The sequence below is a fragment of the Dendrobates tinctorius genome, unplaced genomic scaffold, assembly GCF_039654945.1.
Source record: "Dendrobates tinctorius isolate UK_male_01 unplaced genomic scaffold, ASM3965494v1 ptg000213l, whole genome shotgun sequence".
NCBI classification, from domain to species: domain Eukaryota; kingdom Metazoa; phylum Chordata; class Amphibia; order Anura; family Dendrobatidae; genus Dendrobates; species Dendrobates tinctorius.
The window spans coordinates 3,254,685-3,272,647 of NW_027361880.1; the positions used below are offsets into that span (position 1 = coordinate 3,254,685).

At 46.8% G+C, this 17,963-nt stretch overlaps 1 protein-coding gene across 1 annotated transcript in view; it reads left to right on the forward strand.

Annotated features, from left to right (window-relative positions):
- The window catches only part of PARP2 (poly(ADP-ribose) polymerase 2), a 179,912-nt gene that overhangs the window by 124,362 nt on the left and 37,587 nt on the right, over positions 1-17,963 (forward strand). The window contains exons 10-13 of the mRNA XM_073554751.1: positions 1,370-1,472; positions 4,955-5,114; positions 14,295-14,433; positions 14,519-14,582. Coding sequence (XP_073410852.1) covers positions 1,370-1,472; positions 4,955-5,114; positions 14,295-14,433; positions 14,519-14,582 — 466 coding nt within the window. The remainder of the gene's footprint in view (positions 1-1,369; positions 1,473-4,954; positions 5,115-14,294; positions 14,434-14,518; positions 14,583-17,963) is intronic.

Genomic DNA, 17,963 nt, shown 5'->3' on the forward strand with positions numbered 1-17,963 from the left:
TGAAAAATAGTTAAAATTATGGATTTAGTAGTCGCATCTGTAATATGTAATGCTACTAGTGATGAGCGACCGTGCTCGGATAACGTGTAATCCGGGTATCTTGGACGTGCTCATATATTATGTTTGAGTCCCCGCTGCTGCATGATTTGTGGCTGTTAGACAGCAGCAATATGTGGGGATTGTCTAACAAACAGGCTATCCCAAGGCTAGTTTCACATTAGTGATTACAGCCGCAGCGTCGGGCTGCGCACGGCCGCAGCTAAGCCCCGCCCCCTGCCGCGCCTCCGCCTGTAGCTCCGCCTACGGACGCATGACGCTGCATGCGTCCTGAGTCCCCTATCTTTAGCACTGGGGACGCAGGCCGTGCGCAGTATGTGTTTGGCGGCGCATGCGTCCTTTTGACGCTGCGCCAACCAGCGCCAAACGCAACAGGTTGCAATTTGGTGTGCTCGGCGCAGCGTCAAGAGGACGCATGCGCCGCCAAACGCATACTGCGCACGGCCTGCGTCCCCAGTGTTAACGATAGGGGGCGCAGGATGCATGCAGCGTCATGCGTCCGTAGGCGGAGCTACCGGCGGAGGCGCGGCAGGGGGCGGGGCTTAGCTGCGGCTGTGCGCAGCCCGACGCTGCGGCCGTAAGCGCTAATGTGAAACTAGCGTAAGTGTTGCTGCTATCTAACAGCCACAAAACATGCAGCCTCGGGGAATAGAACATATCCGAGCACGCCCAAGATACTCAGGTAACACGCTGTCTGCGCACATTCACTCATTGCTAATTGCTACTTTCTAGAAAACTGCAGAATAAAAAAAAAGTCTGGATTTTTAGCATGCTGTCCTGCTTTGGCATTTTCATCTTGTGCATATTGGAGTAAACACTGCCTCCATCTTTGCCACACACTCCTTCCATGTTATGCAAGCCCTGTGTAGCTGGATCCCACCTGCCTTGAAGTTTCTTTGCAAGCCTAGGTTAGAGAGATCTGATCGTGTAGGGTTCCGTCTGATCAGGATATTTTAGTAAAGTACGGCAACTTAAAAGTAGCATCTCATTTAAGGCCGGTGTCACACATCCATATTTCATGGTCTGTGTGCAATCTGAGGTTGAGTTCTTGTGAGGAGATGCTTGATCTGTACGCGTCAGTGAACATGGATGTATGAAGGCAACCTTATGAAGACCCCTTTTTCAGCTTGAGAAAAGGCTTGTGTGCATGCCAAAAAAATGTCAGTTCTGTTTGTAATTCTATCTAAAGAAGCATTTTTAAGATGCACAGATGTCAGAGCTTTCTGGTCATCTCGGCTTTCATCACAATAATGTTTGTTTGCTATAGGTAGGCAATAACCTGAAGTTTTAAGTTAATGTTTTATTTTTCTAGGTTTTTTGATAAGACAAAAAATCATTGGTCTGAGCGTGCACATTTTGAAAAGGTTCCTGGTAAATATGACTTTCTGCATTTGGATTATAACCCCATCAAAGAGGTAAGTGAAGCTTTTGGCCAAGTAAATCTTCTACGGCAGATCCCGAAATAAATACTGTAGGCGAACCTGAATAACTGTTATTCCTAGAGCAGGACCTCCAGTGCATCCAGCCCCTGCTTCCTGAAAATTGCTTCTGTACATCTAAAATTTCACAACCAGTTCTAGTCTCACTGTTATAGAATTTAGATTTTTTTCATATCAATGGTTGAAGATTCTTCTCCCCCCCATGCTTTTGTGCACAATGTGAAAAGATGTAGATACTCTGAGGACTTCTGCTTTTGCTACTCAGGCCTCACTAGGCAAACATTGATGATGCTGAAGCCTAACCAGCTAAAAATTACTACAACATGGCAACATGCAATTCTAATAACGCAAAAGTCCCTAGTTGCACCAAATATCACAGTGCAGCATACCTATTTAGCAGCGCCTAACACTACAGTGCAGCACAGCATACCTACCAAGCAGCACCCAATACTACTGTGCAGCAAGTCATCTCTCCCTAGCAGCACCCAACACTACAGTGCAGCATGTCATACCTACCAAATAGCGCCTAACTACAGTGCGGCACGTCATACCTCCCTAGCAGCACCCAACACTACAGTGCAGCTCAGCATACCTACCAAGCAGCGCCTAACACTACAGTGCAGCACGTCATACCTCCCTAGCAGCACCCAACACTACAGTGCAGCTCGACATACCTACCAAGCAGCGCCTAACACTACAGTGCAGCACAGCATACCTCCCTAGCAGCACCCAGCACTACAGTGCAGCATGTCTTACCTACCAAGTAGCGCCTAACTACAGTGCGGCACGTCATACCTCCCTAGCAGCACCCAGCACTACAGTGCAGCATGTCTTACCTACCAAGTAGCACCTAACTACAGTGCGGCACGTCATACCTCCCTAGCAGCACCCAGCACTACAGTGCAGCTCAGCATACCTACCAAGCAGCACCCAATACTACTGTGCAGCAAGTCATCTCTCCCTAGCAGCACCCAACACTACAGTGCAGCATGTCTTACCTACCAAGTAGCGCCTAACACTATAGTGCAGCACGTCATACCTCCCTAGCAGCACCCAGCACTACAGTGCAGCTCGACATACCTACCAAGCAGCGCCTAACACTACAGTGCAGCACAGCATACCTCCCTAGCAGCACCCAGCACTACAGTGCAGCTCAGCATACCTACCAAGCAGCACCCAATACTACTGTGCAGCACGTCATCTCTCCCTAGCAGCACCCAACACTACAGTGCAGCATGTCTTACCTACCAAGTAGCGCCTAACTACAGTGCGCCACGTCATACCTCCCTAGCATCACCCAACACTACAGTGCAGCTCAGCATACCTACCAAGCAGCGCCTAACACTACAGTGCAGAACAGCATACCTCCCTAGCAGCACCCAGCACTACAGTGCAGCTCAGCATACCTACCAAGCAGCACCTAACACTACAGTGCAGCACAGCATACCTCCCTAGCAGCACCCAACACTACAGTGCAGCATGTCTTACCTACCAAGTAGCGCCTAACTACAGTGCGCCACGTCATACCTCCCTAGCATCACCCAACACTACAGTGCAGCTCAGCATACCTACCAAGCAGCGCCTAACACTACAGTGCAGAACAGCATACCTCCCTAGCAGCACCCAGCACTACAGTGCAGCTCAGCATACCTACCAAGCAGCGCCTAACACTACAGTGCAGCACAGCATACCTCCATAGTAGCACCCAACACTACAGTGCAGCTCAGCATACCTACCAAGCAGCACCTAACACTACAGTGCAGCACAGCATACTCCCTAGTAGCACCCAACACTACAGTGCAGCTCAGCATACCTACCAAGCAGCACCTAACACTACAGTGCAGCACAGCATACCTCCCTAGCAGCACCCAGCACTACAGTGCAGCTCAGCATACCTACCAAGCAGCACCTAACACTACAGTGCAGCACAGCATACCTCCCTAGCAGCACCCAGCACTACAGTGCAGCACAGCATACCTACCAAGCAGCACCTAACACTACAGTGCAGCACAGCATACCTCCCTAGCAGCACCCAGCACTACAGTGCAGCTCAGCATACCTACCAAGCAGCGCCTAACACTACAGTGCAGCACAGCATACCTCTCTAGCAGCACCCAGCACTACAGTGCAGCTCGACATACCTACCAAGCAGCGCCTAACACTACAGTGCAGCACAGCATACCTCACTAGCAGCACCCAGCACTACAGTGCAGCTCAGCATACCTACCAAGCAGCACCTAACACTACAGTGCAGCACAGCATACCTCCCTAGCAGCACCCAGCACTACAGTGCAGCACAGCATACCAACCAAGCAGCACCTAACACTACAGTGCAGCACAGCATACCTCCCTAGCAGCACCCAGCACTACAGTGCAGCTCAGCATACCTACCAAGCAGCGCCTAACACTACAGTGCAGCACAGCATACCTCTCTAGCAGCACCCAGCACTACAGTGCAGCTCAGCATACCTACCAAGCAGCGCCTAACACTACAGTGCAGCACGTCATACCTCCCTAGCAGCACCCAGCACTACAGTGCAGCACAGCTTACCTACCAAGCAGCGCCTAACACTACAGTGCAGCACGGCATACCTCCCTAGCAGCACCCAGCACTACAGTGCAGCACAGCTTACCTACCAAGCAGCGCCTAACACTACAGTGCAGCACGGCATACCTCCCTAGCAGCACCCAGCACTACAGTGCAGCACAGCATACCTACCAAGCAGCGTCTAACACTACAGTGCAGCACGGCATACCTCTCTAGCAGCACCCAGCACTACAGTGCAGAACAGCATACCTACCAAGCAGCGCCTAACACTACAGTGCAGCACAGCATACCTCCCTAGCAGCACCCAGCACTACAGTGCAGCACAGCATACCTATCAAGCAGCGCCTAACACTACAGTGCAGCACAGCATACCTTCTCTAGCAACACCCAGGACTACAGTGCAGCACGGCATACCTCCCTAGCAGCACCCAACACTACAGTGCAGCATGGCATACCTACCTAGCAGCACCCAACACTACAGTGCAGCATGGCATACCTACCTAGCAGCCCCCAACACTACTGTGCAGCACAGCATACCTCCCTAGCAGCACCCAACACTACATTGCAGCATGGCATACGTACCTAGCAGCACCAAATAAAACACCACAGCATACCTCTCCAGCAGTGCCCAACGCTGTTCCATGTGACCGTCATTTCTGGTCACTCACTCTGATCAATGAAGCATGTTTTCCCTTTTGAGAAGTGCTGCTTTAGGCTAAGGACGTGCAACTGAAGCATCCAGATGCCATTACAAACAGCTTTTAATGAACAGCTATATGCATCTCAATGTACTGTATTTGTTTTTTTATGCTTTGTTCAGATTTTAAAATGCTATAAAAATACATTTAGTAACAGAGATTGTGATGTGTTGATTTATTAGACAAATGTCAGCATGTGTGTCTTTCCCCAGGAAGAAGAAGAAAACGTTGTGGAGTTAGACAAGCTAGCTCCTGTGGTGGAATCCAAATTGGAAACTTCAGTGCAGGATTTGCTGAAGCTCATCTGTAATTTACAGAACATGGAAGAAACTGTATTAGAAATGAAATATGACACCAAAAAGGCTCCTCTGGGTGAGACATTTTCATTGGGGGTGTGTATGTGTGTATATATCACGAAACAATCACTGACCTCAGGGAGACCAGTCAAAGAAAACACTGCGGCAGCCGGCAAAGGCCCTCAATCACAGTGAAATCCTAGGTGCAATGCTCCCTGGGAAATACGAATATGCAAATAAAGTCCGTGGAGCCTTATTTAAGAGTCTCAAACACGGGACTAGCCAGATCTTCCTCCAGGGAAGGACCCAGCCAAGGGGGTGGTTCCTTTCGGAAACCACCATTACCACCATATTAAGTGGCCCTTTAAGTCAATATCCAGCTCTTTACGAGTTTACAGATATGACAAGGGAAATACCAAGGCCAGGTATCCATCCACAGACAGCTGTTTCGTGATGTTGCCCCTCATCAGTGTGGAGTAGGATTCTGGCTAGGTGGGAGCAATACCTAGAGGACCAACATCACAAAACAATCACTGACCTCAGGGAGACCAGTCAAAGAAAACACTGCGGGAGTCGGCAAAGGCGCTCAATCACAGTGAAATCCCTGGGAAATACGAATATGCAAATAAAGTCCGTGGAGCCTCATTTAAGAGTCTCAAACACGGCTGGGTCCTTCCCTGGAGGAAGATCTGGCTAGTCCCATGTTTGAGACTCTTAAATGAGGCTCCACGGACTTTATTTGCATATGTGTGTATATATACAGTTGAAACTAGAAGTTTACATATATATATATATATATATATATATATATATATATATATATATATATATATATATATATATATATATATTCGTCTTATGGTGTCTGTCTGTAACCGAAATCCCGCTGCGCTGACTGGTCCAATCAGCGACAGGCGCAGCTGTTTGTAACGGTAAGCTGCGGCAGACGCAAGGCATTACTGGGACCGCGAGGCTGGGCGCGTGGAGTGGAGATCGGACGCCGTCGGAAGGTGAGTATATAACTATTTTTTATTTTAACAGAGACCATGCATACCAGGATAGGGGGGTGAGGGTGACCATGCATACCAGGATAGGGGGGTGAGGGTGACCATGCATACCAGGATAGGGGGGTGACAGGACCATGCATACCAGGATAGGGTGGTGAGTGTGATCATGCATACCAGGATAGGGGGGTGAGGGTGACCATGCATTCCAGGATAGGGGGGTGAGGAGGACCATGCATACCAGGATGGGGGGTGAGGGGGACCATGCATACCAGGATAGAGGGGTGACGGGGACCACGCATACCAGAATTGGGGGTGAGGGGGACCATGCATACCAGGATAGGGGGGTGAGGGGACCATGCATACCAGGATAGGGGGTGAGGGGACCATGCATACCAGGATAGGGGGGTGAGAGGACCATGCATACCAGGATTGGGGGGTGATAGGGACCATGCATTCCAGGATTGGAGGGTGAGGGGACCATGCTTACCAGGATTGGGGGGTGAGGGGTACCATGCATATCAGGAATGGGGGGTGAGAGGACCATACATATTAGGATTGGAGGGTGAGGGGACCATGCATATCAGGATTGGGGGGTGAGGGGACCATGCATACCAGGATTGGGGGGAGGAGGTACCATGCATATCAGGATTCGGGGGTGAGAGGACCATGCATATCAGGATTGGGGGGTGCATTATTGCATTATTAAAACTTCATAAATAAACTACATACATATTCTATAATACCCGATGCGTTAGAATCGCGCCACCATCTAGTACACTCTATAAAAAGACACATATGCATGTTTTTCTCAATATCTGACATGAAATCAGAATAAACCTTTCCTTTCCCTTTTTACTTCAATTAGGATTACCATAATTATTAACACTTGCCAAATGACAGAATAATGAATGTTTTAACCCCTTCACTACCAAGGGTGGTTTGCACGTTAACTACCGGGCCAATTTTTACAATTCTGACCACTGTACCTTTATGAGGTCATAACTCTGGAACGCTTTCATGGATCCTGGTGATTCTGACATTGTTTTCTCGTGACATATTGTACTTCATGTTCGTGGTAAAATTGCATTCAAATAACTTGCGTTTATTTGTGAAAAAAACGGAAATTTGGCGAAAATTTTGAAAATTTCGCAATTTTCCAACTTTGAATTTTTATGCCCTTAAATCACAGCGATACGGCACACAAAAAACTTAATACATAACATTTCCCACATGTTTACTTTACATCAGCACAATTTTGCAACCAAAATTTTTTTTTGCTAGGAAGTTATAAGGGTTAAAATTTGACCAGCGATTTCTCATTTTTGCAACACCATTTTATTTTTAGGGACCACTTCACATTTGAAGCCACTTTGAGGGGTCTATATGATAGAAAATACCCAAAAGTGACACCATTCTAAAAACTGCACCCCTCAAGGTGCTTAAAACCACATTCAAGAAGTTTATTAACCCTTTAGGTGCGTCACAGGAATTTTTTGAATATTAAAAAAAAATGAACATTTAACTTTTTTTCACAAAAAAAATACTTCAGGTTCAATTTTCTTTATTTTACCAAGGGTAACAGGAGAAATTGGACTGCAAAAGTTAATGTGCAATTTGTCCTGACTACGCTGATACCTGATATGTGGGGGGGAACCACTGTTTCGGCGCATGGCAGAGCTCAGAATGGAAGGAGCGCCGTTTGACTTTTTCAATGCAAAATTGGCTGGAATTCAGATCGGACGCCATGTCACGTTTGGCGAGCCCCTGATGTACCTAAACAGTGGAAACCCCCCCAAGTGACCCCATTTTGGAAACTAGACCCCCCAAGGAACTTATCTAGATATGTGGTGAGAACTTTGAACCCACAAGGGCTTCACAGAAGTTTATAACGTACAGCGGTACAATTAAAAAATCATATTTTTTCCACAAAAATGATCTTTTCACCCACAATTTTTATTTTTCCAAGGGTAACAGGACCCTAAAAGTTTTTGTGCAATTTGTCCTGAGTACGCTGATACCCCATATGTGGGTGTAAATGACTATTTGGGCGCATAGCAGAGCTCGGAAGGGAAGCAGCGCCATTTGACGTTTTTGGCTAGAATTGAGATCGGACACCATGTCGCGATTGGAAAACCCCTGATGTACCAAAACAGTGGAAACCCCCCACAAATGACACCATTTTGGAATCTAGACCCCCCAAGGAACTTATCTAGATGTGTGGTGAGAACTTTGAACCCCCAAGGGCTTCACAGAAGTTTATAACGTACAGCAGTACAATTAAAAAATCATATTTTTTCCACAAAAATGATCTTTTCACCCTCAATTCTTATTTTTCCAAAAGTAACAGGACCCTAAAAGATATTGTGCAATTTATCCTGAGTACGCAGATACCCCACATGTGGGTGTAAACCACTATTTGGGCGTATGGCAGAGCTCGGAAGGGAAGCAGCGCCATTTGACGTTTTTGGCTGGAATTGAGATCGGACACCATGTCGCATTAGGAAAGCCCCTGATGTACCAAAACAGTAGAAACCCCCCACAAATGACACCATTTTGGAAACTAGACCCCCCCAAGGAACTTATCTAGATGTGTGGTGAGCACTTTGAACCCCCCAGTGCTTCACTGAAGTTTATAACGTCCGGGCGTGAAAATAAAAAAATCGTATTTTTTCCACAAACATGATCTTTTAGTCCCCATTTTTTTATTTTCCCAAGGGTAACAGGAGAAATTGGACCCCAAAAGTTGTTGTCCAATTTGTCCTGAGTACGCTGATACCTCATATGTGGGAGAAAACTACTGTATGGGCACACGTCGGGGCTCGGAAGGGAAGTAGTGACGTTTTGGAATGCAGACTTTGATGGAATGGTCTGCGGGTGTCATGTTGCGTTTGGAGAGCCCCTGATGTACCTAAACAGTGGAAACCCCCCACAAGTGACCCCATTTTGGAAACTAGACCCCCTAATGAACTTATCTAGATGTGTGGTGAGCACTTTGAACCCCCCCAGTGCTTCACAGAAGTTTATAACGACCGGGCGTGAAAATAAAAAAATCGTATTTTTTCCACAAACATGATCTTTTAGTCCCCATTTTTTTATTTTCCCAAGGGTAACAGGAGAAATTGGACCCCAAAAGTTGTTGTCCAATTTGTCCTGAGTACGCTGATACCTCATATGTGGGAGAAAACTACTGTATGGGCACACGTCGGGGCTCGGAAGGGAAGTAGTGACGTTTTGGAATGCAGACTTTGATGGAATGGTCTGCGGGTGTCATGTTGCGTTTGGAGAGCCCCTGATGTACCTAAACAGTGGAAACCCCCCACAAGTGACCCCATTTTGGAAACTAGACCCCCTAATGAACTTATCTAGATGTGTGGTGAGCACTTTGAACCCCCCAGTGCTTCACAGAAGTTTATAACGACCGGGCGTGAAAATAAAAATATCGTATTTTTTCAACAAACATCATCTTTTAGTCCCCATTTTTTTTATTTTCACAAGGGTAACAGGAGAAATTGGACCCCAAAAGTTGTTGTCCAATTTGTCCTGAGTACGCTGATATCTCATATGTGGGAGAAAACTACTGTATGGGCACACGTCGGGGCTCGGAAGGGAAGTAGTGACGTTTTGGAATGCAGACTTTGATGGATTGGTATGCGGGTGTCATGTGCGTTTGGAGAGCCCCTGATGTACCTAAACTATTGAAACTCCCCACAAGTGACCCCATTTTGGAAACTAGACCCCCCACGGAGCTTATCTAGATGTGTGGAGAGCACTTTGAACCCCCAAGTGCTTCACAGAAGTTTATAACGCCTGGGCGTGAAAATAAAAAAAACATTTTTTTCCGCAAAATTATATTTTTGCCCCCAGTTTTTTATTTTCCTAAGGGTAACAGGAGAAATTGGACCCCAAAAGTTGTTTTGTAATTTGTCCTGAGTAGGCTGATACCCTACATGTGGGGGTAAAACACTGTTTGGGCACATGGCAGAGCTTGGAAGGGAAGGAGCACCATTTGACTTTTTCAACGCAGAATTGGCTGGAATTGAGATCAGACGCCATGTTGCCTTTGGAGAGCACCTGATGTGCCCAAACAGTGGAAACCCCCAATTATAACTCCAACCCTAACCTCAACACACCCCTAACCCTAATCTGAGCCCTAGCCCTAACCCTATCCCTAACCCTAGCCCTAACCCTAGCCCTAACCCTAGCCCTAACCCTAGCCCTAACCCTAGCCCTAACCCTAACCCTAGCCTTAACCCTAGCCCTAGCCCTAACCCTAGCCCTAACCCTAGCCCTAACCCTACCCTAACCCTAACCCTAGCGGGAAAATGGAAATAAATACATTTTCTTTTAGTTTTATTATTTTTCTCTAACTAAGGGGGTGATAACGGGGGGTTTGATTTACGATTTATGGCGGTTTTTATGTTTGGCGGCTGTCGCACGCTAAAAGACGCTTTTTATTGTAAAAATAGTTTTTGCATCACCACATATTGTGAGCTATAATTTTTCCATATTTTGACCCACCGAGTCATGTGAGGTCTTATTTTTTGCGGGACGAGTTGACGTTTTTATTGGTACCATTTTCGGGCACGTGACATTTTTTGATCGCTTTTTATTCCGATTTTTGGGATGCAGAATGAACAAAAACCAGCTTTTCATGAATTTCTTTTGGGGGGTGCATTTACACCGTTCCGCGTGCGGTAAAATTGATAACGCGTTTTTATTCTTCGGGTCAGTACGGTTACAGCGATACCTCATTTAGGTCGTTTTTTTATGTTTTGTCGGTTTTTTGCAATGAAAACAATTTTATATAAAAAATAATTATTTTTGTATCGCTTTATTCTGCGAGCTATAACTTTTTTATTTTTTTGCGGATGATGCTGTATGGTGGCTCGTTTTTTGCGGGACAAGATGACGTTTTCAGCGGTACCATGGATATTTATATGCGTCTTTTTGATCGCGCGTTATTGCACTTTTTGTTCGGTGGTATGATAATAAATCATTATTTTTTGCTTCGTTTTTTATTTTTATTTTTTAAGGGGTTCGCTAAAGGGGTTAACTAATGGGACAGTTTTATAGGGCAGGTCATTACGGACGCGGCGATACCAAATATGTGTACTTTTATTGTTTTGTTTTTTTTTTATTTTCAAAAAATGGATTTATTGGGGAATATTTTTTTTTTTTTAACTAATTTATTTAGCGATTTTTTTTAAATTATTTTTAACACTTTTTTTTTTTTTACTTTATTACCTTGTCCCAGGTGGGACATCACTGTCCTGTGACAGATCGCTGATCTGTCACATCACAGATCACTGTGACAGATCAGCGATCTGTCACAGGCACTGCTGCAGACTTCCTCATGCCTGCGCTTTGCAGGCACTGAGGAAGCCAGCTTCCTCAGGCCCCCGAAGGCCCCCGTCGCCATCTTGGATTCGGGGGCCTGGAGGAAGGGAGTCCCCCGCAGCAGCGCTGCACATTGCGCTGCCGTGGGGGGCTCAGGGAAGCACGGAGGGAGCCCCCTCCCTGCCGATGCTTCCCTTTAACCCCCGGTACACCGCGATCGCGTTTGATCGCGGTGTGCAAGGGGTTAACGTGTCGGGGGCGGTCCGTGACCGCCCCTGACACATTGTGCCGGGTGTCAGCTATGATAATTAGCTGACACTCGGCCGCGATCAGCGGCGCTCACCACGTGGGCGCCGCTGATCGCGATGACGTAATATTCCGTCCATGGTAATTAGGTCCATGGTCACATGGACGGAATATTACGTCAATTGTAGGTAAGGGGTTAAGTTATTTTTATTACTTACTGCAAAGTCAAAAGTTTACTTACATTTCATTAGTATTTGGCACCATGGCCCTTAAACTGAATGACTTGGGTCAAACATTTGGGATATCCTTCCCCAAGCTTCTCATAATAGTTGGTCGAAATTTGGGCCCGTTTCTCCTGACAAAACTGGTGTAACTGATCCAGGTTTGTAGGTTGCCTTGCTCATATCGGCCTTTTCAGCTTTGCCCATACATTTTCAATAGGATTGAGATCAAGCCTTTTTGATGGCCACTCCAAAACATTGACTTTATCCTTAAACCACTTTACCTTTTTGGTAGTATGCTTCGGGTCATTGTCCATTTGGAAGACTTATTTCCGCCCAAGCTGTAACTTCCTGGCTGATGTCTTGAGATGTTGCTTCAGTATTGCCACATAATCTTCTTTTCTCATTATGCCATCTATTTTGTGAAGTGCACCAGTCCCTCCTGCAGCCAAGCATCCCCACAGCATGATGCTGCCATGCCACCCCCTTGTTTCACATTTGGGATGGTGTTCTTAGACTATGTGCACACGTTGCGGAATTGCCGCGGAAATTTTCGTGGCAATTCCACAACTCCCTGCTGCGGGAAATATGCTAGAATGCCGCATGCGTATTTCCCGCTAAACTAGCGTTTTGAAAGCGTTTTTAGCTTGCAGAATGCTAGCGCTTTCCAAGCGATCTGTAGCATCTCTTGGAAAACTGATTGACAGGTTGGTCACACTCGTCAAACATAGTGTTTGACAAGTGTGACCAACTTTTTACTATTGAGGCTGCCTATGCAGCATCAGTAGTAAAAAGATATAATGTTAAAAATAATTTAAAAAAATAAAAAAATCGTGATATTCTCACCTTCCGGCGTCCCGCGCAGCATCCCCAGCCCTCAGCGATGCTCCTGGCATCTTCCGGTCCCAGCGATGCCTTGTGTCAATGACCTTTGATGACGTAGCGGTCTCGCATAAAACCCACGGGAATTCCGGACTTGTGCACACAGCCTTAGGCTTCCAAGCCTCCTTCCTTTTTCCTCCAGACATAATGATTGTCATTATGCTCAAAAAGTTCAACTATGGTTTCATCAGACCACAGGACATGTCTCCAAAAATTAAGGTCTTTGTTCCTGTGTGTATCTGCAAACATTAATCTGGCTTTGTTTCTTTGGAGTAATGGCTTGTTTGTGGCAGAGTGGCCTTTCAGCCTATGTTGATACAGTACTTGTTTCACTGTGGATATTGACACAATCTTACCAGCTTCTGCCATCATCTTCAAAAGGTCTTTTGCTTTTGTCCTTGAGTTGATATGCACAGGTCAGACCAAAGCATGTTTATCACTGGGACACAGAACCCATCTCCTTCCTGAGCAGTATGAGTGCTGGACATTCCCATCTTGTTTGTACTTGTATATTTGTTTGTTCAGCTGAACGAGGCACCTTCAGGTATCTTGAAATTGTACCCAAGGATAAGCGAGAATTGTTTAAGTCCACAATTCTCTTCCTGATATCTTGGCAGATTTCTTTTGACTTTCCCATGGTGCTACACAAAGAAGCAGTGTGTTTCAGGTGTGCATTAAAATACATCCACAGGTGTGTCTGTAATTAACTCAGATGTTGCAAAAAAAACTATCAGAAGCTTCCAAACACATGACATCATCACATGGGCAGTCCAGAATTGTTTAAAGGTATAGTAATCTTAGCATATGTAAACTTTTGACTTTGCACTAATGGGGGCTTCACACATAGCGATATCGCAAGCAATATCGCTAAAGCGTCACCGATTTTGTGACGCAGCAGCAATATTGCTAGCGATATCGCTATATGTGACACTTACCTCCGACCGGCTCCCCCGCTGGCTATCGCTGATCGCGCGAGAATGTCCTGGGCCCTTTCTCGTCGGCGGCTCCCTGCTGGGCTTCCTGCTGGCGCCGACGAGCGACACGTGGACGCGGGCGGGAGGACGTCTTCATCGCCGCGTCTGACAGGTAAGTAACGACCGCCGACCGCTGCTACGTCGCTGGTGAGATCTGCCTGTTCGGCAACTCACTAACGACCATTTAGCGATGCACCAGCGATCCTGCCCGGGTCGTATAGTTGTTGGGATGGCTGGTGCATCGCTAAATGTAACGGGACACTAAGTAATAAAAATGCCTTAAACATTCTTTCTCTCTAATAATGCTGGCATTTGGCAAATATTAATAATTATGGTTAGCCTAATTGACCTGAAACGGGAAATGTTTATTCTAATTTCATGTGAGATATTGAGAAAAACATGCATATGTGACTTTTTATATAGTGTATGTAAACTTCTGGTTTCAACTGTGTGTGTATATGTGTGTATATATATATATATATATATATATATATATATATATATATAAATATAATTGTATATATATAATTTCATGGAAATGAATGTTGGCTAAGAATACAGCTACAAGCGGACATATCTTCTCATGTAGGAAAACTAACTGTGGAGCAGATTCGTGCTGGATATAGCTCCTTGCAGAGGATAGAGAACTGTATCAAAAAGGAGAAATTTGGTCGGGAACTCGTGGAGGCTTGTAATGAGTTTTACACCCGTATTCCTCATGACTTTGGGTTAGTATAATATGTTACATGACCTCATGTTGATGCCGTTCTTTACGTAACAGCAAGTAAATTAACATGTGATGCATTTGTTTAGACTGAAGACACCACCTCTGATAAGGACATTACCAGAGCTGGCCTTGAAAGTGCGTCTTCTTGAGGTAAGAGCTGCTGTGCATCCTATTTTATGTAGAATGAGAGATCATGTAGCCATTATTTGAAAAATGAATAAGGCTGTTTTCACATTAGCGGTTTTGTGTGCAGCGCATCCGTGAGCATGCATGCTCACGGATGCGCTGCACACAAAAACTTATGTTTAACGTGGCGTACGAAAAAAAAAAAAAAGGATTTGTAGTTCCAGCTGCGTTAAAATGCTTTGGTTTGCTTTATTCGTTTTCAATAAAACCATATGTCAAATGACAAGGAAAACTCTCCAGAAAATGCTGCCAATACACGTGGGACAAGCTTTACGCGTTTCGATCTACAAGATCTTTGTCAAAAGCTTGCGCACGGAATGCGTCAAAACAACGCATTACAGTCTATGGGAATGCATACATTTGCGTACGCATGCATTTTAAGAGTAAATACTAAGTTTAAACCACCCTAAGCTTTACCCATCCCAGCCTGTTTTCTATAAAAATCATGAAGGAAAAGCAGTCTATCTGGGACAAAGCCCCAAAACTTTATGTGGCCGTAGCAAAAGCTTCTCAACGAACCTCACTCCCCTTTGAGCATATGGGAAATTTGAAGGATACCCTCGATTAAAGAGCGGACACTTTTCATAGAGGTACTTGGGAAGCATCAGCTGATCCTAAAACCAGCAATAGCTGCAACATGTACAGCCAGATATTTAATGTTTTTGTTGGGTATCCTAGACGCCCAATTGAAAGACATGGTATCAAGAGAGAATATTTTGACCACTATCCCACTTATGCGAGGGCTGCAGCTTTTTACCGGATGCTTCGGCTGATTCGATGACATTAGCAGCAAGATCAGCAGCCCTTTCAAATGCGGCCAGGGGTATTCAGGCCAGAGCAAAGCTGTGTGCCATTCCGTGTAAGGGGTAATACCTTTTTTGCCCTGCTTTAGATGAGCTTTTGGAGAAGGCTGGCGATGCCAAAAGGATTTCCTAACCTATCCATTCTAGCCTACAAGTGATTCTTCCGGAAGAGAAGGTTTACCCGAAGGAAGCATTCCAGAGAATGGTATAGATTGGAGGACTGGAGAAGGAAAGTTAGTCTTCCTGTTTGAAACCTTCTCTCAGGATACCAAAAAAGCCAGGCTAATGACTCCCAGTCCAGGTGGGGGTGGATGGGGGGGGGGGGGGGGGGGAGTCTCTCCTCCTTCCCTGTCTGAGAAAGAATATTGGGAAGAAGTTGGATTTTTGGCCTATTAAAATCAGGGGTAAAATAAGAGTTCTAGTCAATCCCACACAAGAGGTTCTTGGTGACTTCCCCCTCTGTCTTCGTCAGGAGAGCAACATGCCCTGGAGGCCGTTGTCTCACATCTGGTTCAGAAGGCAATCCTCCTAGAAGTTCCCTCTGTCTGAAAGGGGTTTTACTCTTTCTTTCTGTTCAAAAAAATGGACTGGAATTTATAAGGTCAACGGTAAAAATTCTCTTCCCCGATTCTTTCATGGCAGTTTTAGATCTGAGAGATGCTTACTACCAAATGCCCATAGACATAGACCACAATCAATGCATCAGGGTGGCAGGGTGGCCCTTCCATTTGGCCTCACAATTGCTCCTCGTGTCTTCACCAAGGTGATTGTAGACGTAATGGCCCATCTCCAAGAGAAGAACATATTGATTGTGTCGTATTTGGATGTCTTTCTGGTGGTAGGCAGTTCGGCTCGTCATTGCGCAGTTCAGCTAGAGGAAGTATTGCCCACCTTAAAAAATTTAGGCTAGCTGTTGAATCTTAAAAAGTCAAAAGTAGAGCCCCTAAAAATACAATAATTTCCAGGACTTCCACCTGACAGCACCATGGAGGACGTCCTCCTCCTCCTTACAGAGACAGGAAAGCACACGAGAGGTTAAAAGGTCCCGTCCCACCCCCTTTCCCTCAGTGTTTCCTGTCCCTGCATGGAGGGATACGCGAGAGGATCGCTGCAGAGCTTACCAGAGGGCCCAGGTGGATCGGGCGGCCAGTCCAAACCTTCCCCCGGTCAAGACACCTGGGGCTGAAATTTCCTGGCCCCTCTGTCCCTCTACCCAAAGGCCAGGAGCAGGAGGACGCTCCTGGAGGGAGCCGCTCCTCCCGGTGGGAGGCTCTCTGCTCCAGACAGCGGCCGCCGTGTCAGGCGAAGCCCGGTCCCCTGCAGGCAGCTGGCCGGGCGCCGGTGTCACGAGCATAGCGCCGTCAGGGGCGCAGGCAGGGCTAGAGTCCAGGCAGAAAGCGGCCAGAGCGAGTACCGGCCTATCGTGAGAGGACGTTCGTCACTTCCAGTGACGTCACGCACCGGGTTTGAATCACAGTGCGCGCTCCAGGGCTCAGCGTCTCTCTGGAATCGCAGATCGCGGCAGTGATGGACTAAGAGGCTTCGGCGAATGGAGGGGTAAGTGTGCACAGCGCAGACCACCCTCCCCACAGCCATCCCCGCAGCCCAGGATGACTGACCTGACTTACCCTTATTTTACATCAATAGGATAAGGGAATCCCAGCAGCCCCCCGACAGTGACTAAAGACCACGCCAAGGCCGCATCCAAATCGGTGAGATGCCCTGTATGCAGGGTAAAGCTGCCAGACACCCATGTCAAAACCCTCTGTGGACCCTGTACATCAAGGGTCATAAGAGATGAGCAGCCATCCCTCCTCTCTGAGATGAGATCCCTGATACAGGAGGAAGTCCAAGCCTCCAGGTCCAGCCTCTCACGGCAGCAGTTCCCCAGTCCAGGGCCGAGCCGCAAGCGTCCGAGGTGGGAGGCAGAGCCAGTTTCCGAACCAAGCTCAGACTTCCGGGACTCGGATCCAGAGGAGGAAGGAGAGATCCCAGCGGACAGACAGGATCAAGGCAGGAAATACCTGTTCATGCTAGAGAACACTGACGAGTTGGTCCAGGCTTGGAGGAGCACTATGCAAATCGAGGAAGTTCCTAAGCCGCAATCTAGAGAGGACCTGATGTTCGGAGGACTGGTGGCTCGGAGACAGACGGTGTTCCCCGTAAGCGGAAACATCAAAGCGATGGTCCTAGAAGATTGAAAGGATGCGGAACGTCGACTTGTACTATCCTGGGACTTTAAAAGTCGACTGCCTTTTGATCCTGAGGAAACACGATCGTGTTCCCGTAGCCAAGGTCACCAAGAAAACCGCCATCCCGTTCGAGGACTCGTCAAGCCTCTGAGACCCGATGGACAGGAAGGCGGACGTTCTATTAAAAAGAACATGGGAGACTTCGGCAGACCTCATTAGGGCTAACATAGCAGCCACCTCCGTGGCCAGGTCTATGTTCCTATGGATGGGGCAGTTGGAAGAGCCCCTAACCAACAAGACCCCTAGATCCGAGATCATAGCATCCCTTCCCCTCATGAAATCGGCCACGG